The sequence below is a fragment of the Mercenaria mercenaria genome, chromosome 6 (assembly GCF_021730395.1).
Source record: "Mercenaria mercenaria strain notata chromosome 6, MADL_Memer_1, whole genome shotgun sequence".
NCBI classification, from domain to species: domain Eukaryota; kingdom Metazoa; phylum Mollusca; class Bivalvia; order Venerida; family Veneridae; genus Mercenaria; species Mercenaria mercenaria.
Window position 1 is genome coordinate 62412440 of NC_069366.1, and position 24866 is coordinate 62437305.

At 37.6% G+C, this 24866-nt stretch overlaps 1 protein-coding gene across 2 annotated transcripts in view; it reads left to right on the forward strand.

Moving 5' to 3' along the window:
- Nucleotides 1-24602, forward strand: part of LOC123548718 (transmembrane protein 241-like) — a 53992-nt gene extending 29390 nt beyond the window's left edge. For both annotated transcript variants that reach the window (XM_053546093.1, XM_053546094.1), the window contains exons 5-14: nucleotides 2770-2851; nucleotides 3341-3418; nucleotides 5921-6047; nucleotides 6760-6808; nucleotides 7341-7376; nucleotides 15261-15295; nucleotides 15804-15873; nucleotides 20151-20247; nucleotides 20645-20709; nucleotides 22524-24602. In XM_053546093.1, the coding sequence (XP_053402068.1) occupies nucleotides 2770-2851; nucleotides 3341-3418; nucleotides 5921-6047; nucleotides 6760-6808; nucleotides 7341-7376; nucleotides 15261-15295; nucleotides 15804-15873; nucleotides 20151-20247; nucleotides 20645-20709; nucleotides 22524-22686 (802 nt within the window). In that variant the 3' untranslated portion in view covers nucleotides 22687-24602. The remainder of the gene's footprint in view (nucleotides 1-2769; nucleotides 2852-3340; nucleotides 3419-5920; nucleotides 6048-6759; nucleotides 6809-7340; nucleotides 7377-15260; nucleotides 15296-15803; nucleotides 15874-20150; nucleotides 20248-20644; nucleotides 20710-22523) is intronic.
- Nucleotides 24603-24866: the final 264 nt, after the last annotated feature.

The window sequence follows — 24866 nt, forward strand, 5'->3', positions numbered from 1 at the left end:
TTGAAACTTAAAATACTTATTTACTACCAAAGTCTACACCAGGAGAAACAATCCCCATAACTCTGATTTAAATTTTGACAGAATTATGCCCCTTTTAAACTTAGAATTTTTGGTTAAAGTTTTTGGTAAAGTCAAATATCTCTGTTACTATCAAAGCTATTGACTTGAAACTTAAAATACTTATTTACTATCAAAGTCTACACCAGGAGAAACAATCCCCATAACTCTGATTTGAATTTTGATAGAATTATGCCCCTTTTTAACATAGAATTTTTTGTTAATACTTTTTAATAAAGTCAAATATCTCTGTTACCATTAAAGCTTTTGACTTCAAACATAAAATAGTTATTTACTATTAAAGTCTACACCGAACGCACAATCACCATTACTCTGATTAAGTTATGGAGTTATGTACCTTTTTAACATGGAAATTTTTTTTTGCACACTTGGCATTCTTCTTGAGAATCTTAGCTCTTTTTACAGAGTTATGGCCTTTGAAATAGCCAAAATAGTGGATTTTTTGTTTGTGATGCTCATAGCTCAAAAAGTATAGGGCCTAGAATAATGAATCCTTTGCAAAAGCTTTAATTCAGAGTCAAGCACTGAGAAAAGTCGAGCGCGCTGTCTTTTTATAATCAAAGCACTAAAAGTCTGGTAAGGCAGTTGGCAGTTGAGGTCTTCATGCATGGTTGACTCATATACTACTATTCAGATGATTAGGCAGTTGTGGGAGACATGGGCTTTTCTGAAAAAGCAGCTCTAGTTATGCCCCCCTTCGAAGAAGGAGGGGTATATTGTTTCGCAGATGTCGGTCTGTCTGTCGGTCGATATGTAGACCAATCCGTTTCCGGATGATAACTCAAGAATGCTTGGGCCTAAGATTATGAAAGTTGATAGGGTGATTGGTCATAACCAGCAGATGACCCAATTGATTTTGAGATCAGTAGTTCAAAGGTCAAGGTCACAGTGACCCAGAACAGTTAAACAGTTTCCGGATGATAACTGAAGAACGCTTGGGCCTAAGATCATGAAAGTTGATAGGGAGGTTGGTCATGACCAGCAGTTGACTCCTATTGATATTGAGTTCAGTAGGTCAAAGGTCAAGGTCACAGTGCAGGGGCATAGGGACGATTTGAGCATTGGGGTGGGTTTGGGAGGGTGTGTCCCCCTCCTATGAATGGGGTCCGGGGTGGCCCAGGGAAAATTTTGCATACAGCTAGAGTAAATGGTGCAATCTGGCAACTTCTTGGACGGCTCAGTATCTGTTGAACATACTCGTTTTTTTTTTTGAGTTTTCACCCCTAATTACAGTTTACTATGTTTAAACACTGTAATGGCGGTACGATGTTAGATACGGACAATGTCTTGCCAGGGTAAAACCAGTAATGTCTAAGTAGGGGATCGAGCACAAGACCCTGACTTAAAGGGGTAATCTAATCCTTATAGCATTTTAGTCATTAAATGGCATTATAAAGATAAAACGCAATTCATTGTTTTCTTTGAACCATTGAGGGTTGAATGAACGGACTTCAGGGTTCTTTTTACCAAATGATTGATTTGGAAATGCAAAATTGCGAGGGTGATTGGCCTTTAATATTTTTACGTAGAAGCTGTAATACTTGTTAATTTAACTAGATCTGTAAAATCTATGAGGATTTTTCTACATTTTATGTGTTGAATTTAATCATTATGATTGGTGCCTTTGATTTTCAAACAATATGTTTAAGTGTCAAAAATATTTAATTTAATATATTTTATGTAAAGACATCTAAAGATCCCGATTTGCACTTGTGTTTTACTCAAGATACTTTCCTTTGTCAGCAGAATTTGAGACACAACATTAATTGCAAGTTTGGTAGTAAGCAATTAAATACGATTAACTTTCTTTATTTCATGTATTGCCTATAATCCGAGTCTGCGGGGCGTGAAAATACAGTGACCTTGGTCGTTGCGGATTATCGATTTTGTACAATACCCTGTCACCAAGGTGATCTAGCAAGGTGTCAGCGATATGACAAAATTCTGTGTACATATCAGTCGCCGATGCACTTCATGATAAATGGAAGACCGCTGTATTTATTTTCAGTTAAATTTTCTAGCCTTTTCAAAAATACATGAGTTTGGCATTTCGCCGCTCTTCGAAATATTGGGGCGGCAGGTGCCGCCCCAGCTCCTACACCCTTGCAGTGACCCTGAACAGTTTAACTGTTTCTGGATGGTAACTCAAGAACGCTTGGGCCTAGGATCATGTAATTTGATAGGCAGGTTGGTCATAGCTAGTAGATGACCCCAAATAACTTTGAGGTCAGTAGGTCAAAGGTCAAGGACACGGACCTGGAATAGTAAAAACGTTTCCAAAGGATAACTTGAGAACGCTTGGGCAAAGGATCTGGAAACTTAATAGGGTGGTTGATCACGACCAGCAGATGACCCCTATTGATTTTGAGGTCAGTAGGTCAAAGGTCAAGGTCACAATGATCTGGAACAGTTAAAATGTGTCCGGACAGTAACTTGAGAATGCTTGAGCCTAGGATTACAAAACTTAATAGGGAGGTTTATCATGACCAAAAGATGACCCCTATTGAATTTGAGGTCAATAGGTCAAAGGTCAAGGTCACTTTAACCTAGAACAGTAGAACTTTTGTGCACAGTGACCAAATAATTTCTGTTCCTTATGCGATTACTGAATGCATCAAGGGAGGCATTTCGTGTTCTACGAGCTCTTGTTTTAAATATCATACAGATACTGTCTTACTTCCATCTTTTCAGGTATGATGTTGCTAATTGGCTGCCAGGAATGATGTTCTTTGTTTGCTCAATATACTCTGGGTCGAAAGCTTTAGCTTCCCTGGTAAGTAACAAAGTTATGTAGCCAGATATGTTTATATAGACTTACTGTAATAACGAAGAAGGGGTTTTGTGAGATATTGAAGCTGGCAGAAAGCAGAAAACAAACATTTGTAGCAATTTGAGTATATACCATATAATAGAATGGCAGCCAATTTTGCTACTATGATTGGTTGAAAAACTGATCTGTATCATAGGTAAACCAGGGTTTTAGTCAGATGAAGACTTAAGGGTGTGCTTGTGGCCTTATGGATTTCAAACCTCAGTATTTGGCATAGGCCTTCACCACTCTGCTATTTGTACATGTAATTTAGGTTTATCATTTTTAAAACAATGCAACTTTGGAGTATAAGTGCAAACTTTTCCATTTAGTAGTTGAAGCAGCCATATAAGTAGGGGAAGTATGTAATGCTTTTATACAAGAACCATTGAAGTTTATTTAAATATACGGCAACATTTTCCAATTTACTGCAGAAGGTATTTTGTATTTCAGACAATACCGGTGTTTTTATCCCTACATAATCTGGTGACTGTGATACTGTGTACTGCTCAGCTGGCGATATATAGACAGGTAATACAAAGAGATAGTATTTAGTTTGTATATAAGTTTATTTATAGGCACCACTGGTAACCCATATGGGCAACTTCTCCAGAAGACTGTTAGTAATGTCAGTGGGAGGATAGTGCAATATACAGAAGATGCCCCACTTTCAGGAGCTTCCCTTGTTCTTTGCAATTTTCACTGCAAGCTATAATATGAGACCTTGGGATGTTCTGAACATTTTAATTTGGGAGACATTTCTTCTTTGAAATGTTTTGAAAATTTCTGAATTCTCACCCTTTATTTGAAAAGTGAGTATTATATTTGAAAAAAAAAAAGATTATATAAATTAAAAATTTAGATTAGATGGATGAAAACTTCTGTCAGCTTATAAATGTCTGAGAAAGAGTCATATAAATGTCTTTAAATACAAAATTTAAAGATGATTTTAATCTTTTTATATCTTGTAGGTCAAACTCATCATTCATGTTTGGGCAGTATTTTTTTCAAGTTTCTCTGTGTAACAATTATTCCTAATAAATGCAATACTTGTTGGATATTGTTATTAATACCAAGGCTAGCCATAAGTTGTTTTCAAACTGAGGTATTATTACCGTCATCCTACGAATATAACACGCACATTTTTATGCCCCCGAAGGGAGGCATATAGTTTTTGAACCGTCTGTCAGTCTGTCGGTCTGTCAGTCTGTCCCGTCCATATCTTTGTCATCGATGGATGGATTTTCAAATAACTTGGCATGAATGTGACCACAGTAAGACGACGTGTCGCGCGCAAGACCCAGGTCCGTAGCTCAAAGGTCAAGGTCACACTTAGACATTAAAGGATAGTGCATTGATGGGCGTGTCCGGTCCATATCTTAGTCATCGATGGATGGATTTTCAAATAACTTGGCATGAATGTGTACCACAGTAAGATGACGTGTCGCGCGCAAGACCCAGGTCCGTAGCTCAAAGGTCAAGGTCACACTTAGACATTAAAGGATAGTGCATTGATGGGCGTGTCCGGTCCATATCTTTGTCATCGATGGATAGATTTTCAAATAACTTGGCATGAATGTGTACCACAGTAAGACGACGTGTCGCGCACAAGACCCAGGTCCGTAGCTCAAAGGTCAAGGTCACACTTAGACTTTAAAGGATAGTGCATTGATGGGCATGTCCGGTCCATATCTTTGTCAATCATGGATGGATTTTCAAATAACTTGGCATGAATGTGTACCACAGTAAGACGACGTGTCGCGCGCAAGACTCAGGTATGTAGCTCAAAGGTCAAGGTCACACTTAGACGTTAAAGGTCATTTTTCATGATAGTGCATTGATGGGCGTGTCCAATCCATATCTTTGTCATTCATGCATGGATTTTAAAATAACTACGCATGAATGTGTGACACAGTAAGACGACGTGTCGCGCGCAAGACCCAGCTCCGTAAGTCAAAGGTCCTAAACTCTAACATCGGCCATAACTACTCATTCAAAGTGCCATCGGGGGCATATGTCATCCTATGGAGACAGCTCTTGTTTACCGAGATTTTGGTCTCGAAGGACCGATGCGTCCTATATACAGGATAGAAAAAGACCGAACATTTCCCCCGACTCAAAAATTAAGAAAATCGATCTTTGTTTACACCACGTACCTTTATATTGAAGAGAATTCAAGGGGAGTAAATACCAATGACTCGGGCATAGCTAATAGCCAGTATCAGCGTCTTAAATTACTTTTGTATCAAATGTAAAATTTAGAGCTCACATATCATAAATAAATGCTGTTTTTTTTTTTCATTAAAATATATTTTACAACGCATTTCTGTAACTGATCATTACGTTTTTAACAAGACCTGTGTAAAACTTTCCCGGCGTGTTTTCACACATTTTGCATTAAAATACTTGAAATCAGGTAGCCCGGAAATCGAATATCTAGTCTTCAAACATAATTTTGATAGTTGTCTATAATCCTCTTGTTCATCGAGAAATTCACGCCCGAGGCATTACTTATCTTACACCTACTGTCACAATCTGCAAACAATTAACTGTTTAATCATACCCAGAGGCAATTGTAAACATGTGAATGCGAGATTTTAGACTGATCCAATATGATCATAGTCACTGATCCGTAATGTTCAAAACAGTTTGCAAACCAGTCTTAAAATTAGGTCATTTTACCGCCACATGCCAAAGTGTACTTTCATTTTCACTGGTGTCAATATTCATGGAGTGATCAGAGGATGTGGAAGTTTAGTGCTTACACAGACTTTATGCTTTTCAATTTAAATACTTGCACAACATGCAAAAACATCGACAATGATTTAGCAAAAACTGGCGAGTTCGTGGAAACTAAAGCGAAATTCGAACAAACAAATTCGGCTGATATTTTTTTCACTGCGTCCTATACACGAGTGCGACCTATAATCGGCCAATTAGGGTAAACCAACTTAAAGAAGAAAGCTGATGGCAGATTGGCAGCTTGAATTGGTTGATAATAGAAAAAAGAGATAGGTTATATTACTGTTTCAGTTGACAAGTATATACAGCTATACTATGCTGATGATGTTAGTTGTATCGTCAATTCTAATCGGAGCCACGGATCCATACTATCACATGGATGGTTACTTCTGGACGTGTCTTCATATTCTCTCAACAGGTATACATGTAATTCTGGTCAGTAATTCTTATACATGAAGTGGTCTTATTAATGGCTGTTCTGAGATGTTGCTATCAAAATTTCAGAAATCCTTGATGTATCCATCTTTAAAATATATACAGCACAAAGCTTTCTTATACATTTATGTAATTATACCTCCAAAAAGTATTTACTAGAAATGAAAAAGATATCTTAGTACATAATATATTGTGCATACCGGTACATTCATATAATATTATCTTAAACCAGATTTTCATGATGAACAAAGTTCAGAGGTGCTTTACATACAAAAGCTCAAATTCATCCAGTTACAACATAGACCCGGGGTGTGACCAGAAGGACAGAGGGAGAGAAACCTCGCAACAAACTGAGGAGAAATCTTTAAGATAAGACAAGTCTGGCAAACTCGGCCTAGCTGTTTCTAATAGACAGCATGGTTCTTAGACATACCTGGTGTATAGCACCAACACACATGGAGCCCCTGTTCCTTAAAAGTATATGCACTGGCCTCATAGTTGGATGGGAAACACTCAATAGGACCTTAGAAAATTTCAGTTCCTGGGCCAGGATTCGAACACTGGAACTCAGGATTCACACTAAAGCTTGTTACCCAGCTAATTGAGATTTGAATTATTTTTTTCATATTTCTACAAGTACAGTCAAGTCATGTCACACCACCATGATCAGTAATGGTTCTTTTGTCTGTTTTCAGGTGCTTATGGTATTTTCACAAAAATTTCAAGAGGACGATTAAAACTGAGGTATTTAGTTTTCTTAAATTTTAATTTTAGTGGAACATAGTGACCTAGTATGCATTTTCTTGTAGTTTTATTGTTGAGATAGATGTTGAAATCTTCTTTTCTTTAAAAAAAAAGTGAATAAATGAGCTTTCAAAATGATTTTATGGGTATAAAAAAAAAATGACGTTAAAATTTAAATAATATATAGATCAGGTTACTGTAGTCTTTAGTGGGTATGAAGTTTCATGTTTTTAAACATTTGTGTTGATTAAAGTTATAAGTCTTCACTACAAACATCAAAGACAGAAATGCCTTACCAAAAGGTGATTATATACGAGAACTGGACATGCAGACTAATCATGGTCTGCACTGTTTACTATTCAGTCAGTAAATTTTCAGTAAACACCCCTTTGAATAATACCAGTAAGTGGTACTGCCCAAATTGAATGATGCACCAATTCATTTAAGAAATTTAGCAGGACAAAGGTTAAGCTGGTATTTTGAAATAACTTTGATGGACAAATCTTTCAGAATGAAATATTTCTAATTTCAGTGCACATGAAAAGATGTATTGTAATTACCTGTATAGGTAAGTGTTTTCTCTGATGTTAAAAATATCCAATCGCTATCTTTCACTAAACTATTTGAGCGGCGCCATGAGAAAACCAACATAGTGGCTTTGCGACCAGCATGGATCCAGACCAGCCTATTGCAGTTAGAGAAACCATTAGCGAACAGAAACCATTAGCGAACAGCAAAGCCACTATGTTGGTTTTCTCATGGTGCGGCTCATTTCATCTTGAGATATTTACTTCAAATGTATAAAATCCTCATCAGATGTATTTAACTTTTCTATTAAATATATACATTAAGTTTGCATATACAGCAACATTCATAATTAAATATCATACAGTAACAGTTGTTAAAAAAAAACAGCCAGTTTTTAGCTCAACTGAGCTCAAGGTGAGCTTTTGTGACCACTTGATGTCCGTTGTGCGTCGTCCGTTTTCTGTCTGTTAAAAATTTATAAAAAAAAAATCTTCTTCAAAACTATTGGGCAAAATTACACCAAACTTCACAGGAATTGTCCTTAAGTGGACCACTTTCAAAATTGCACAAAGAACTATAATCCATGCAGAACTGTGATTGTGATGGCAACCGAAAGGAAAATCTTTAAAAATCTTCTTCTCAAAAACTGTCAGCCGGATTTCAACTCTGTGTTTTCTGAACCTGTGTCACCCAAGTCTTTCAGTTTGACTGAACACAAAAGTAGGACAAAAATGTAGTTAGTCTATCTGACTGACTAGGGTGACACTGGTTCAGAAAACTTCAAGTTGATGATGATAAAACATGTATAGGTATGTGTTGATTTTGACATTTTATATCGTATCCCATTTGTTGTGTAACTTTGTGTCACCCTCGTCCTTCAGACTCTGGTGATACAAATAGTAACACAACCAACAAATGCCTAGATCGATATACTAGTATAATATTCCTTATGTGTTACGTTCCCCTGTCAAGGATATAATTTCATTGCTGAACTCTAGCAGTCTTCTTTCTTATCCTTAACCACTTGAAGGATTTTCATGAAACTTGGGTCAAATGTTTATCATATTAAAGCTATGTGCTTTATTTGTATGCCAGTCTTGTCAGTTCAAGGTCAGAATCAGAAATGAAGATAAAAGGTTTAAGCCCTGGAATATGAATTTATCCTGTCACTTGCAGTATTTTCGACCCGATATCAGGGTGCCGTATATCTTTCTTGATATACCATCAGTTGATCATGTGACCAGTGATATACGGTCAGTTGATCATGTGACCTTATGATCGATATTGTTGTCACAAGAAATTTTGCAACGAAACCATCATCATTGTGTTGGAAATGTCCGAACTAAGAAAATGAGTGGTCAAATAATGAGTTTTTATTCAAAAACGAAGAAGATATTGCGATTTTGCCGGTAATCACGTCATTATATAAGTGACGTCATTGCGAATATGACGTCATTTAAGCGGTTGTCTCACACTTATTTTTGTAAAATAAATTGCCAAATATCGAAAAATGAAGTAATGACAAGATAAATAGAATAATAGGTTAGTGCCTAAGATGGAGAAAGTTTATCTGGCTCGGCTCCGGACGTTATCAGGTTCGCCTTCGGCTCACCTGATAACCTCCTCCACCTCGCCAGATAAACTTTCTCATCTACGGCACTAACCTATTATTCTCTATATATATCTCCTACAATCTTGGAATGCTTTTCATGAGTGAGTCAAATATTCACCTTATCAAGATTCTTTGCGAACCCACATGGCAACCAAACCGGTGTAACAGCCCAGTTTTTCCCCCAGTCAGTTCTTTCCCCGGGGAAAAAACTGACTAGTCAATTCTTTCCCCCGGGGAAAAAACTGACTAGTCAGTTTCTTCCCCCCCCTAGTCAGTTTTTTCCCCCCTTGGAAGTTTTCTGATAGGGAAAGAAACTGACTAGTTAGTCAGATTTTTCCCCAGGGAAAAAACTGACTAGTCAGTTCTTTCCCCCTAGTTTTCCCTTCAAGTACTGGATTCTTTCGGTATTGTTATTTGGGATACAAGTGTCTATTCATTTTCCATTTAAATTTCAGATGAAACAGGTATTGTTTTTCATTTGAATAAACCTGTATGTTTCTTTTTTGTAACTTTAATCAATGTTTTTTTTTGTCAAATCAAATTTTTTAACTTCTGTTTGATTGCCATTACTATTTAATATCTGGCGCGGAGAAGAAATTGTCTAGTCAGTTCTTTCCCCCCTTGCATATACCTGACCTATCAGGTGGGCAAAGAAACTGACCGGTCAGTTCTTTCCCCCCCTAGACAGTACTTGACCTGTCAGGTGGGGAAAGAAATTGGCCGTTCGGTTCTTTCCCCCACTAGCCAGTACTTGACCTGTCGGGTGGGGAGAAGAAATTGACCAGTCAGTCCTTTCCCTCCTAGCATATACTTGACCTATCAGGTGGGGGAAGAAATTGACCAGTCAGTTCTTTCCCCCCTAGCATATCATTTCACCTATCAGGTGGGGGAAGAAATTGACTAGTCAATTCTTTCCCCCCTTGCATATACTTGACCTATCAGGTGGGGGAAGAAATTGACCAGTCAGTTCTTTCCCCCCCCCCCCCCCTCCCCCCAGCCAGTACTTGACCTGTCGGGTGGGGAGAAGAAATTGACTAGTCAGTTCTTTCCCCCCTTGCATATACTTGACCTATCAAGTGGGGGAAGAAATTGACTAGTCAGTTCTTTCCCCCCTACATTTGTAGCATATACCTGATCTATCAGGTTGGGGAAAAAATTGACCGGTCAGTTCTTTCTCCCTTATCATTATACTTGAACTGTCAGGTGGGGGAAGAAATTGACTAGTCAGTTCTTTCTCCCCAAGCCAGTACTTGACCTGTCAGGTGAGGGAAGAATTTGACCAGTCAGTTCTTTCCCCCTAACATATACTTGACATATCAGGTGGGGAAGAAATATTGACCGGTCAGTTCTTTCCCCCCTAACATATACTTGACCTGTCAGGTGGGGGAAGAAATTGACTAGTCAGTTCTTTCCCCCCTAGCCAGTACTTGACCTGTCAGGTGGGGGAAGAAATTGACTAGTCAGTTCTTTCCCCCCTATATATAGTTAGTACTTGACCTGTGGTGTGAGGAGAAGAAATTGACCGGTCAGTTCTTTCCCCCCTAGCCAGTACTTGACCTGTCGGGTGGGGAGAAGAAATTGACCGGTCAGTTCTTTCCCCCCTTGCATATACTTGACCTATCAGGTGGGGGAAGAAATTGACCAGTCAGTTTTTTCCCCCAGCATATACTTGACCTGTCAGGTGGGGGAAGAAATTCATTAGTCAGTTCTTTCCCCTAGCCAGTACTTGACCTGTCAGGTCGGGAAATGAAATTGACCAGTCAGATCTTTTTCCCCTAGCCAACACTTGACCTGTCAAGAGGCGAAATGAAATTGACCAGTCAGTTCTTTCTCCCGTAGCCAGTACTTGCTCTGTTAGGTGGGGAAGAAATTGACCAGTCAGTTCTTCCCCCCCTAGCCAGTACCTGCTCTGTTAGGTGGGGGAAGAAATTGACCGGTCAGTTCTTTCCCCCACCTAACAGAGCAAGTACTGGCTTTGGAGGGGAAAGAACTGACCAGTCAATTTCTTCCCCCACCTGACAGGTCAAGCACTGGCTAGGGGGGAAAGAACTGACCCTGACCAGACATTTTCTTCACCCACCTAACAGAGCAAGTACTGGCTAGAGGGGGAAGAAATTGACCGGTTAGTTCTTTCTAGCAAGTACTGCCTAGAGAGGAAAGAACTGGCCAGTAAATTTCTTCCCCCACCTGACATGTCAAGCATATGATGGGGGGAAAGAACTGACTAGTCAATTTCTTCTCCCCACCTGACAGGTCAATAACTGGCTAGGGGGGAAAGAACTGACCAGTCAATTTCTTCCCCCACCTGACAGGTCAAGTACTGGCTAGGGGGGAAAGAACTGACTAATCAATTTCTTCTCCTACCTGACAGGTCAAGCACTGGCTAGAGGGGAAAGAACTGACTGGTCAATTTCATCTCCCCACCTGACAGGTCAAGAACTGGCTAGGGGGGAAAGAACTGACCGGTCAATTTCTTCCCCCACCTGACAAAGCAAGTACTGGCTAGGGGGGGAAAAACTGACTGGTCAATTTCTTCCCCCACCTGACAGGTCAAGTACTAGCTGGGGGGAAATAACTAACTTGTAAATTTTTCCCCCTACCTGATACATCAAGTACTGGCTAGGGGGAAAAGAACTGACTGGTCGAATTCATTTCCCCACCCGACAGGTCAAGTACTGGCTAGGGGGTGGTGAAGAACTGACTGGTTAATTTCTTCCCCCCTGACAGGTCAAGTACTTGCTGGGGGGAAAGAACTGACCGGTCAATTTCTTCCCCCTCTAGCCAGTACTTGCTTTGTCAGGTGGGGGAAGAAATTTACCGGTCAGTTCTTTCCCCCCCCTCTTGCCAGTACTTGACCTGTCGGGTGGGGAGAAGAAATTGACCGGTCAGTTCTTTCCCCACTCGCCAGTACTTGCTTTGTCAGGTGAGGAAGAAATTGACCAGTCAGTTCTCCCCGCCCCCTTGCAAGTACTGCCTAGAGGGGAAAGAACAGACCGGTAAATTTCTTCCCCCACCTGACAGGTCAAGTATATGATAGGGGGGAAAGACCTGACTGGTCAATTTTTTCTTCCCACCTGAAAGGTCAAGTTCTGGCTAGGGGGAAAGAACTGACCGGTCAATTGCTTCCCCCACCTGACAGGTCAAGTACTGGCTAGGGGGGAAAGAACTGACTAGTCAATTTCTTCCCCCTCCTGACAGGTGAAGCACTGTTTAGGGGGGAAAGAACTGACTGGTCAATTTCTTCTCCCCAACCAACAGGTCAAGATCTGGCTAAGGGGTGAAAGAACTGATTGGTCAATTTCTTCCCCCACCTGACAAAACAAGTACTGGCTAGGAGGGAAAGAACTCACCGGTCAATTTCTTCCCCCACCTGACAAAGCAAGCACTGGCTAGTGGGGAAAGAACTAACTGGTCAATTTCATTTCCCCACCTGACAGGTCAAGTACTGGCTAGGGGGGAAAGAACTGACAAGTCAGTTTCTTCCCCCACCTAATAGAGCAAGTACAGGCTAGGGGGAAAAGAACTGATTGGTCAATTTACTTCCCCCATCTTACTGGTCAAGTACTGGCTACGTGGGAAAAGAACTGACCAGCAGTAATTTCCTTACCTTAGAAGAAATTGAAACAGGAAAAAGGCAAATAAAAAAATACAACAGAAATTAAAATAAGTTCATTTAAAAACATTTCTTTAATTTACACAAAATATGAAACATATTTCTTATTTTATATAAAATTTAAATGAAAACCGACTGTCGGAAATGAAAAACAGGCTAGTTAAGAATAACCAAGAATAACCAGTTCCAATTCACTAACAGGGGAAATAATTGACTAGCCAGGAAATTTTTTCCCCCCATAAGAATGATCAGTAGTAACCAGTTGCCATTGGGGGGAAAAAATTGACTAGGGGGGTGGGGAAAGAACTGACCAGTCAGTTTCTTCCCCGGGGAAAAAACTGACTAGTCAATTCTTTCCCCCGGGGAAGAAACTAACTAGTCAGTTTTTTCCCCGGGGAAAGAACTGACTGGGGAAAAAACTGACCGTTACACCGGGTCAAACTCAAGGTCAGAGTCACAGATCAATCTTGATGTGCCTGTATTCCTTTATCATACTAGTTTATATGCATACTGATTCAGACTGCTTTGGTAGGGAAGTGGTTAGCACCTGCTTTGAGTGCAGGAGGTTGTGGATTTGCTTCCTAGCCATGTTATACCTAAGATCTGAACAGTGGTACCAGTGCCTCACTTGCTTGGAACTCGGCATTAAAAGGGAATCTGACATCTCCTGTCTTATACCCTTTCGGTGATGGAAACCACCAAGGGTATATTATTTTGCTGATGTTGATTGGTCAGTCCATAGACCAAGCAGTCTCTGGATTATAACTGAAGAACGCTTCGGCCTAGCATCATGAAAATTGATAGAGAGGTTGGTCATGACCAGCAGATGACCTCTACTGATTTTGATATTAGCAGGTCAAAGGTCACAGTGACCCGGAACAGTTAACAGTTTTCAGATGGTAACTTGAGAACGCTTAGGCCTAGAATCATGAAACTTAATAGGGAGGTTGATCCATAGATGACCTCTTATGATTTTAAAATCAGTAGGTCAAAGGTCAAGGTCACAGTGATCCGGAACAGTTAAACCTCAGCTTGACCTCAACAGAACATCTCTTGTACAAACAAATATAAAATAATCACAAGGATATTTCCAACACTTCTTCTAAAGACCATTTCCAGACAACTCAACATATATTTTGGTGCACTAACAGCTTTTGCTTTTCTGAATACAATCTAAACCGTGTTAAATACTATAACTGAAACTAATTCATTGTTGCTGCCATCCAGTTTCCTTAAAATCTTCACAAGATGAAATGTTGTCTGATTAATATGGTTAGCAAAAAACTTTGTTGTGAAAAGGTCATGGTCACAGTGACCTAAAATAATAAAACAAATTCCAGACAATAACTTATTTGGCCTAGGTTTATCTAATTTGATAGGCATGTTTGTCATGACCAATAGATATGAGCTCTATTGATTTTGAGGTCAGTAGATCAAAGGTCAAGGTCACATTTACCCAGAACAGAAGAATTTTTTTTGCCATATAACTAGAGAATGTTTTGGTCTAAGATCACATTTGATACGGAGGTCACTTATGACTGGTGAATGACCCATAATTATTGATTTGAGGTCAGTATGTCCAACGTCCAGTGCACAGTGACCAAATAACAGGCCTCCTAGTGAAACCTTTAAAACCTTTAAAAACTTTTAATTTCAGAGCAAACCTTTAAAACCTTTAAATCTTCTGAAAAAACCTTTAAAACGGCCAAATAGCCTGTAATTTTCACTCAAAACCTATATTTTTGTTCAGACTGCTTGCCGTGCCAGTTTAAAGCAAGTAATGGTTATACTACTGTATTTCTTCCCCCCTTTTAAGTGTTGTTATTAGGATACTGCTTGTGTATCTTTCATCTTGAGTTTTTCAGAATGCTGTTGTGTTCACCAGACCACATACATGTAGTAAATACCTATATATATTATGTGTTTTCAACGAGAATTCCGACAAAAATAGCCTTTATTTACTCTTTACTTTTTAATATTTTACACTAAAAGGCCTTTATTTCCATAGATTGGAGCCTTTATAAAAACCTTTATTTTTGTTCAGGCCTGCTAGGAGGCCTGAAATAATTTCTTTCCCTTATGCAGTTACTGAATGCATCGAGGTGGGTGGGTCGGTGGGGGGCATTTCCTGTTTTATTACATACTCGTTTCTATTCCCTGTTAAGTTACACTGGTACAAGAAACGTCAATATTTTTCCATACACTGACGCCTGGATTTCATATCGGGTGCATGACGTAATTCAGTGTGGGTTGTTGCACTATTTTTTTCTATTTAGTTAAGTATTGTCAGTCATATTCAGGCTATTGAACAAATTTATGATATTTGCATTATATTTATACGTGTTGATGCGTATGTAATAAAAAGGTTATTATCTTTGCATCGGGAACTATGCACTCGTTCTTCAGCTGAGGAATATTGCGCTCCTAAAGTCGCGCAATATTTCCACTGAAGAACTTGTGCATATTTCCCGATACAAAGCTAATTACCTATAACTATGAGCTCTTGTTTTATACTTGACCTGAAATAACAAATTAATCTGTAACAATTATCCATTATGAAACAATTTTTGCAATCTATACTTATGACTTATATCAGAATGAGGGAAGGGTAGAAAATGTGCAGTTTCCTATTTTGCATTAGGGCATCACTATCTACACAAGGAAGTTCTGGAATTCATTTCTCATATTTTTTATTTCAGTGTGATAATATTAGCTCCCTCCAGTTATTTTCTAGGTATGTACATTATTTATTTCCCACCAGTACTCAATTTTGCACACTGGGCTAGTGTTTCTGGTGATCTTACCCATGCCATTGAAACCCATCTGGCTCCTTCTATTATAGAATTATTAATTTATTTGGTAAAATAGTGCATGCAAGAAAATTAAAGTTTTAGGAGGTGCAGATTAGAATATCTGGCTCTTGGGTAACTGTTTTGTGGTAAATTAGCAGAGCCTTGTTACCGCCAAAAACCTACTGTCTAACCGAAATTCCACATCTATATTCTGCATATCCCACAGATGTATAGATTTGATGCACATGCAACTTGCCTGACAGAAAAGGACTGTTAATCAGGCAAAATCGGGATAAACAAACGAGCCCACCAAGTGACACAGTATTGTAATTCTATTATTCTACTCAGTAGTTAGTTATTAATGCTGGTATTATTTAGATAAAGAAATAAAAAAAAATCATTTTATAGATATTTTTGACACAATGATCCAGTGGTATAAATTAATTTCAGGTGATGCAGTGCAGGCGGGAAGATACCCATATTTATATTTCTCCAAATTTTATGTTGGTTGTATTATGAGGTATATTTAACTGTTTTATATACATTTAATGAAGGCACTTATATTTAAGTGCAGCAGTAGTTTTAAATGTATCATCTGTAGATTTATTTGAATTAATTCCAGGAAAGCTTTCCTACAGTTTAAAGGTGGTAAATCAGATTTTGGTCAACTAATGGATTTGTTCAAAACTTAATCAGCTGATCATTTACACTTATTTGTGTTCACCGAGTTCTTACTACACGTTAAATTTTCATTGGAAATATTTTTAAAATTTGATTTTCTTTTCCTGGTTGCCCTACCAAGATATCATTATTTGAGCATAAGTATAAATTAAATAACCATATTTTGCCTAAGGAATAGTATGAATATAAGCACTATTGTATCAAAACTGTCAAAGATTTGCATTGACAAGTATATATTTTGCCAAAATTAATTAGAAATGCAAGTTTATAATATAAAATTATTATTAACCCTCTTTGTTATGGTTGAGCAACCAAGATAAACTGAAAACAGATGAATTCTGAAGCTACACTGTTTTAAAATTTGCCTTTTGTTACAGGTAGTTGTAATATTTCAATATCTATCAAATTGAAGTATGAAACTAGAAATTATATTGAAATTATTGATTATAAAAAATAAAAACTTTTTAAATACTTTTATGTTAAAGGGAAGTAATTACATTTTTAGCTCAACTATTTGAAGAATAGTCAAGCTATTCTACTCACCCTGGCGTCGGCATCACACCTTGATTAAGTTCTTGCATGCAAGTACATACAGCTATCATTTAAAGGCATATAGCTTTGAAACTTATTTTTTTTCTTTTCTTTCTTTTTTTTCTAGGTCAATTACCAACCTCACTGGGTCAAGTTCCATTACTATCTCCAAAACTAATGCAGATATTGAATTGAAACTTAACTTGATAGCATCAAGTCCCATAACTCCGACCTGCATTTTAGCCAAATTATGCCCACTTTTACACTTAGAAAATCCTGGTTAAAATTTTGCCTGCAAGTACATACAGCTGTTACTTAAAGGCATATAGATATGAAACTTATTTTTTCTTCTTCTAGGTCAGTTACCAACCTCACTGGGTCAAGTCTCATAACTCTGACATGTATTCTGGGCAAATTGTGCCTCCTTTTGGACTTAGAAAATTCTGGTTAAAGTTTTACATGCAAGTTACTATCTCCAAAACTAATGCAGATATGGAATTCAAACTTAACATGTTTCTTGGGGGTTATACATCTAGTTGATAGCACTAAGTCCCCTAACTCTGACCTGCATTTTAGCCAAATTATGCCCCCTTTGGACTTAGAAAATCCTGGTTAAAGTTTTGCGTGCAAGTACATACAGCTATTACTTAAAGGCATATATATTTATGTCTCCCCCAGGAGACATATTGTTTTTGCCCTGTCCGTCCTTCCGTCCTTCCGTCCGTCCGTCCGTCCGTCCGTACGTACGTCACACTTCATTTCCGAGCAATAACTGGAGAACCATTTGACCTAGAACCTTCAAACTTCATAGGCTTGTAGGGCTGCTGGAGTAGACGACCCCTATTGTTTTTGGGGTCACTCCGTCAAAGGTCAAGGTCACAGGGGCCTGAACATTGAAAACCATTTCCGATCAATAACTAGAAAACCACTTGACCCAGAATGTTGAAACTTCATAGGATGATTGGCCATGAAGAGTAGATGACCCCTATTGATTTTGGGGTCACTCCGTCAAAGGTCAAGGTCACGGGGGCCTGAACATTGAAAACCATTTCCGATCAATAACTAGAGAACCACTTGACCCAGAATGTTGAGACTTCATAGGATGATTTGTCATGAAGAGTAGATGACCCCTATTGATTTTGGGGTCACTCCATCAAAGGTCAAGGTCACAGGGGCCTGAACATTGAAAACCATTTCCAATCAATAGCTAGAGAACCACTTGACCCAGAATGTTGAAACTTCATAGGATGATTGGTCATAAAGAGTAGATGACCCCTATTGATTTTGGGGTCACTCCATCAAAGGTCAAGGTCACAGGGGCCTGAACATGGAAAACCATTTCCGATCAATAACTAGAGAACCACTTGACCCAGAATGTTGAAACTTGATAGGATGATTGTACATGCAAAGTAGATGACCCCTATCGATTTTGGGGTCACTCCATTAAAGGTCAAGGTCACAGGGGCCTGACCATTGAAAACCATTTCCGGTCAGTAACTTGAGAACCACTTGACCCAGATTGTTGAAACTTAATAGGATGATTGGTCATGCAGAGTAGATGACCCCTAACGATTTTGGGGTCACTCTGTGAAAGCTCAAGGTCACAGGGGCCTGAACATGGAAAACCATTTCCGGTCAACAACTTGAGAACCACTTGACCCAGAATGATGAAACTTCATAGGATGATTGGTCATGCAGAGTAGATGACCCCTAACGATTTTAGGGTCACTCTGTTAAAGGTCAAGGCCACAGGGGCCTGAACATGGAAAACCATTTCCAATCAATAACTTGAAAACCTCTCGACCCAGAATGTTGAAACTTCATAGGATGATTGTTCATGCAGAGTAAATGACCCCTATTGTTTGTGGGGTCACTCCGTTAAAGTTCAAGGTCACAGGGGCCTGAACATTGATAACCAGTTCGATCAATAACTTGAGAACCACTTGACCCAGAATGTTGAAACTTCATAGGATGATTGAACATGCAGAGTAGATGACCCCTATTGATTTTGGGGTCAGTCTATTAAAGGTCAAGGTCACAGTGGCCTGTTCATGTAAAATCGTTTTTTGGAAATAACTTGAGAACCACTTGACCTACAATGTTGAAACTTAATAGGATGATTGGACATGCAGAGTAGATGACCCCTTTTTATTTTGAGGTCACTTGATCAAAGGTCAAGGTCACAGGAGCCTGAACGGTGACTTGAGAACCACTAGGCCAAGAGTGTTGAAATTTAGCGGGATGACTGGACATGCCAAGTAGATAATCCCTATTGCAGCCAACCATCAGTGTCTCTTTGACTTTCGCTCCTGACCTCTATTGACTTCTTGCCTATAGGACTTTGCATTGGGGGAGACATGCGCTTTTTTTACAAAAGCATTTTCTAGTTGAAACTTACTTTTTTATTTACTAGATCAATTACCAACCTCACTGGGTCAAATCCCATAACTGTGACATGTATTTTTGGCAAATTATGCCCCATTTTGGACTTTAAAAATTCTGGTTAAAGTTTTACATGCAAGTTACTATCTCTAAACCTAATGCATATATGGAATTGAAACTTAACATGTTTCTTCCGGGTTATAAAACTTGTTGATAGCATCAAGTACCATAACTCTGATATGCATTTTGGTCAAATTATGTCCCCTTTTGAACTTAAAACTCTTTTGATATTTAACATTTTGGGTAATATTTTCCTGCTTCCTTGACAATATTTCGAATAGTTGAGCTTGGCTGTCTTACGGACAGCTCTTGTTTATAAAATTTAAAGTAATAAAATATACATTTCCAATAAGGATCTCACTGTATGTAGTGACTCTTTTTGTTCCTTGAATAAATAAGCATATACATAGATGACGTTAACATAATAATGTTGATGTGTGGTAGTCATATGGAGCCAAAGGTCCGAGCCATTAAGTTTTTTTTTATACACCTAAGCACAATAATGATTACTTAATTGTTTGAATAAGTTTAAACCTTAATAAATTGTATCACAATAGTTGAGCTTGATTCATACAGCCCAGGCTATCCCAATCACATGTTCAGTACACCAGGTTATTTAGCATGTCCCGCATGTGTACCAAATTGATGAACGTGCAACTAGCCCAACTGGAACAAGTACAAAATTTGGCAAAATTGATGTACCGGTTAAAAACAGGGTACAAAATCGAGTCCAGCTACTGACACATGGTTAAATGACAGTGTAAAATGACATCAGTCATCCCTGTCAATCCGGTGAATGGTTATTGTGCCTGTTTCTGGTTGTTTGGCCAGATAACAGAAGTCTGTTCAATGCAGTTCTGTTACTGATTGTAGTTAGGTATATAATAATAAGATATCATTCTGGTGTTACAGAAACATCTGTAAATGTCAAAAACATAGCTTGGAATCATAGATAAATGCATTACATAAAAACCTTTTGTTGCAAACTTTGTCTTATCACGTTTGATATTGTGGAAGTGAAATAAAGCCATCTCTTAAACTCTGAATAGATAGGTCTGATGTACAATACTTAGTGACTTCACAATGGCAACTTGTATTTATTTTCTTTATATTATGTTAAGTTCCTTTCTTTTTATTTTTCAGTGGTGTATTTGGTGTTTTCCTAGCCCTTAGTAATATAAAGCTGATAGAAAGTAATATGGACAAGGCTGATATGGCAAAGATATCAGGCATATCCAAGGTAAGTTCTCATACAGTATATATTGTTGTAGGACAATTCTTTATCTCGTTGGTATAGTCTGTGTTATACAGAAATACTTTTAATTTTGTGGGAGTAAAATTTTGTGGATTTGGCAAAAACAAATTTTCACAGGCATTTTGATTGTGGATTTTATTAATTAAAGCAGAATGGAGTAGGAAAATTGTACTTTCATGAAGATCTAACTTTCGAAGATATTGTTTGGGCTGTATGATATTGGGAAAATTTGCATTACAGGTTTGTGCAGGTCACTAGGAAATGAGCAACACCCTTTGATGACAGTTTTGTTCAGAAAATTTGAAATACAAATTTATAAATAAAATAACTAGACTGTTTTGTAATGCATTATTATTGTAAGTATTTTATTTTGCTGTTTCAGCTTGTAACCTCCGTCACATCCTTGCTGTTCTTCAGAAGCACATTTACAGCCTCACATCTACTCTGGTATGGTACCCTCTCGTTGTGTCCTACAATAATGATTACCAAACAAACTGTTCCTTTGTCTGTCCATATGTCTGAACTTTGCTTGTCTGTAGCATTATTTTAAAATCTATGAAAGAGATTGAGTTCAAAGTTGAAATGTAGATATATGTGAGAAGAAGTGCAGTGCGAAGAAGTGCAGCAGGCAGTTATCATATCTGTAGCGTCAGTACCCTAGTTTACTATTTTTTATGCCCCCACATTTATGTACCATTGCTGCTGTCCATTTATTGTCCATCTGTATGTCCCAAAATCTTATGTGTCCAAGTTCTCCCACACTGTTAACCTGATTTGCTTCAAACTTAGATGAATTAGCTTTATGTGCAGATGTCCATAAAGGAAAAATCTTTTGCTGTGACTATTTTTACCACAATTATGGCCCTTCGATAGTTTTGCAATATAGATGGAGAAAAATCTTGTGTGTCCAACTCCTCAAACGCTGTTGAAAGCAGTGTGCCCAATCACATGATCGCGCTACGTCATTTTAAGCTCGAAAGTGAAAGTAGAAAGGTTAACGAAAATTATAAATTTCGGCGTAAGTTTTTTATTCAATATATTGTGTTAATATCACACACATGATTTGAAACCTTCTTGAAAGTGCTACCCCCGGTACTACGATTTCCCAACCAAAACCTCGTTTTAACCCTATTCCTGTTCAACCACTTCCAGCATTGTGTGCTCATTGTGCAAGTCAATTGAAACAGGAATAGCGTTAAAACGAGAAGGTTTTGGTTGGGAAATCGTAGTACCGGGGGTAGCACTTTCAAATAGGTTTCGAATCATGTGCATGATATTAACACAATATATTGAATAAAACACTTTCGTCCAGATTTATATTTTTGTTTACCTTTCTACTTTCACTTTCGAGCTCAAAATGACGTAGCGCGATCACGTGATTGGGCACACTGAAAAGGATATGCTTCAAACTTTCACAGATAAACAAGCTTGATGTACAGATGAGCATTAAGGAAGGAACTTTTCTTGTGACCAGTTTTACTGCAGTCATAGCCTTTTGATAGTTTTGCTATATATAATATAGAGAAAAATCTTGTGTGTCCAATTCCTGAAACACTATTGAAAGGATATGCTTGAAAGTTTCAGAGACAAAGGACCTTGATGTGAAGTTGACAATAAATAATGGACTTTTATCTGTGGCTATTTTTTACTAGAATTATGGCCCTTTCTTAATTTCACAAAGTTGGCCATAGTGAAGAAATTTGGTCTGTTCAACTCCTCATACTCTTTGAAAGAATGGATTTATATGCACAACCTTTGTCAGAATAAAATTTGCTTCAAACGTTTAGTCGAACATCCTTTACACGAAGATGGTCAGTACTAAAAACTTTGCTATTTAGACAATGGTGCAGTATGTTGAGGCATCCGTGTTCTATAGACACAATTCTAGTTTTCATTTCTTCTTTGCATGACTGGAGCATAACTAAAGAACTATTTTCAAAAGTTGATGCTTTCTTTGAAAATTTATGCCAATCAGTAATAATTGACCAACAACTGTGAGATGTGTACTGGTGATAACAAGTACAAAAGAACATAATTGAACCATAATTCTGTATTTGGTTTGAAATATTGATTGTACCAGGAACAGACCAATATACATAATTCATATCTTTCCAATCCTTGTACAGTTCATTGCAGTCCATTTTACTTTAAGCACATTTTGCTTTATAAACTCATAAAATACTATGCTTGTTTGCTTGAACAGAATTTCAGTAATGTTTAGCATTGAAATACACATTACACGTACAACCGTTTATTTCCAGGATATGTGTCAATCATTTAGCAGCCATAGTGTGTGAAGATTCCTCCAATATTGAAGAGGTCCCAGTATTACCATCTGCTACAGTGTCTAACTCATCCGATAAACAACATTTAACCCAGCAAAACTCAATGACTAGAGAGTACATCAAAGTTACTGTCCAGTGATTTTTTTCCTCCAACATTGAAGAGTATTCAGGCTGTCATCTGCTTCAGTATCTACCTCATCTGAGTAATAACATTTTATCTGGTAGTAAAAATTGCATGAACATATCTAAACAGAGCAGGATTATGATAGTTTGCAATGATATCAACATTTGGAAAAAACAACAGATTATAATTGAGATATAGCACCTAATGGAAACTGATTATAATTGAGATATAGCACCTAATGGAAACAGAATGACATTGAAAACATTTAAATGTTGAAATTAATTTTCTAGAATTTCTTTAAAATGGAGTTTGCCTTGCAGTTCTCCCGTTTTCTGAAAGGATGAAATATGAAAAAAATGAATATATTTTTCAGTGGAGACTGGATTTAAAAAAAAAAAATGAACGGTTGCTATAGATATTGCAGGAGAACAGAATATAGGGACATGCAAGTGAAGTATAATAATGGCATACACTGTGCTGTGTTGAGATAAAGAGTACCAGTGAAAAAAGCACAATTTTCCTATACAGCAGGTATAGGTGCATGTCTGCAATTATATTTTCAGTCGCCACAAGTAAGCCATATGGGTAAATTTTCTAGAAGAATGTTAATAATTTGAGTTGGAGGATAATGTAAGATGTAAGAAGTTTCCCTGCTTCTTAAGCATTCCAGGTTATTTTAGCATACATGGGACTCTTATTCATCGTTATTTAGAGTAGTAAGGAGTCAGACTTAAAATTCCTGGTTTCGGTGTAATACCACTGTGTCTGCTCCACTACTCTACTACAGTCGCAGTCATCCCTACTTGCCTTTTATTTACGTATTTTGATGCTATGAAAAATCCCTTTTTTGCAATGAAATTAAAACAATGAAATGATACCTCTAACATTAAAAAGGTTCCTATCACTAACCACTGAGTCTCTAGTATTTGAAACTTATGTAACTTGTTTCTTGCCATCCATGCTGAAGGTCATGGACGTTTTTTTACTTGTTCAGTTGTTGTATTTGTGAATGGATGTTTTAAAAACATGTTTACAAGGTTTTAATATATTGTGTGATGTGTATTGTATGATTTGTGACTTGAGATTTTATTGTTAGTGTATAGCTTTTTCAGCTTGAAGCATTTTTCTTCTTTTTCTCGCAACAGCGTTTTAACGGGGCTGGCCTCCTGATGAATGTCAAAGTATCTTTTTTTTCCCCCAGTATATGAAAAAGTCTGGCACAATAATCACTATTTTACGAGTTAAATTTAAGTTACAAGTTAATTTCTGTTAAACTACATTAAGATCAGGGTTTGCTTTGAAATTAATGCTATTCTTTGAAAATGACTAAAACAAGAAAAAAAACTACTACTTTTATTTTGAAAGAAATAACATACTTGAATTTCACCAAAAACTCCTTGAAAACCATTTTGTCTGCAAATTATTTAGTAGAAAGAATAATTTTAAAAAAGAAATAGAAAATATGAAAATAATTTGAAAGAAGTCAATGATCTTTGGTAATTTATCAATCCAGTATGCACCAGTAACTGTCATAGACAACATTTTATCACAATTTCTACGATAACACTGTTTTGGTAATAGTTGATCAATGTAGTCTAGATGCAGGTTTCAAGACAGAGATTAAAGAAGAATAGTCCTTGAAAAAAAGAACTTGAAAAGTTGTTGAGTTTTGTCTTGAAATTCTGTGTGAACTATGAATTTCAATAGTGAGCATAATGTGCTTATATTTTGCACAGTACACGTGTTTTAAATTCTGTCTCACCTTTTTATTTACTGTAACTAACAAATGTAACAACTTTGTAAATTTGGAAAAATTTGACATAAATCTGGAGGTGTGCCCCTTTAATGTATTACATGTACCAGTAATTGTACTCTGTGAAGATATTTACTGATAAATACTAATTTATATTTAATAAATATGATTCAAAAGATTTTCCATTAATTTTGTTTTTTACTTGAAAATCCAACATGTTAGCCGAGTTTGCTTGTGAGCTGTAGACAAGGAATTTTTGTGTCAACTTCAGAGATAAGAATAGTAAACAAGAGCTGTCAAAGGAGACAGTGCGCTTGACTGCTTTGATGCTGGATAGTGAAACTGGGCACATCTGAGGAAGCTGGAGCTATCACTAGTGTTTAATGACTCCAGTAAGAATGAAGATACTGGACAACGGTTTGAGTCTGCAAAAGTATTAATA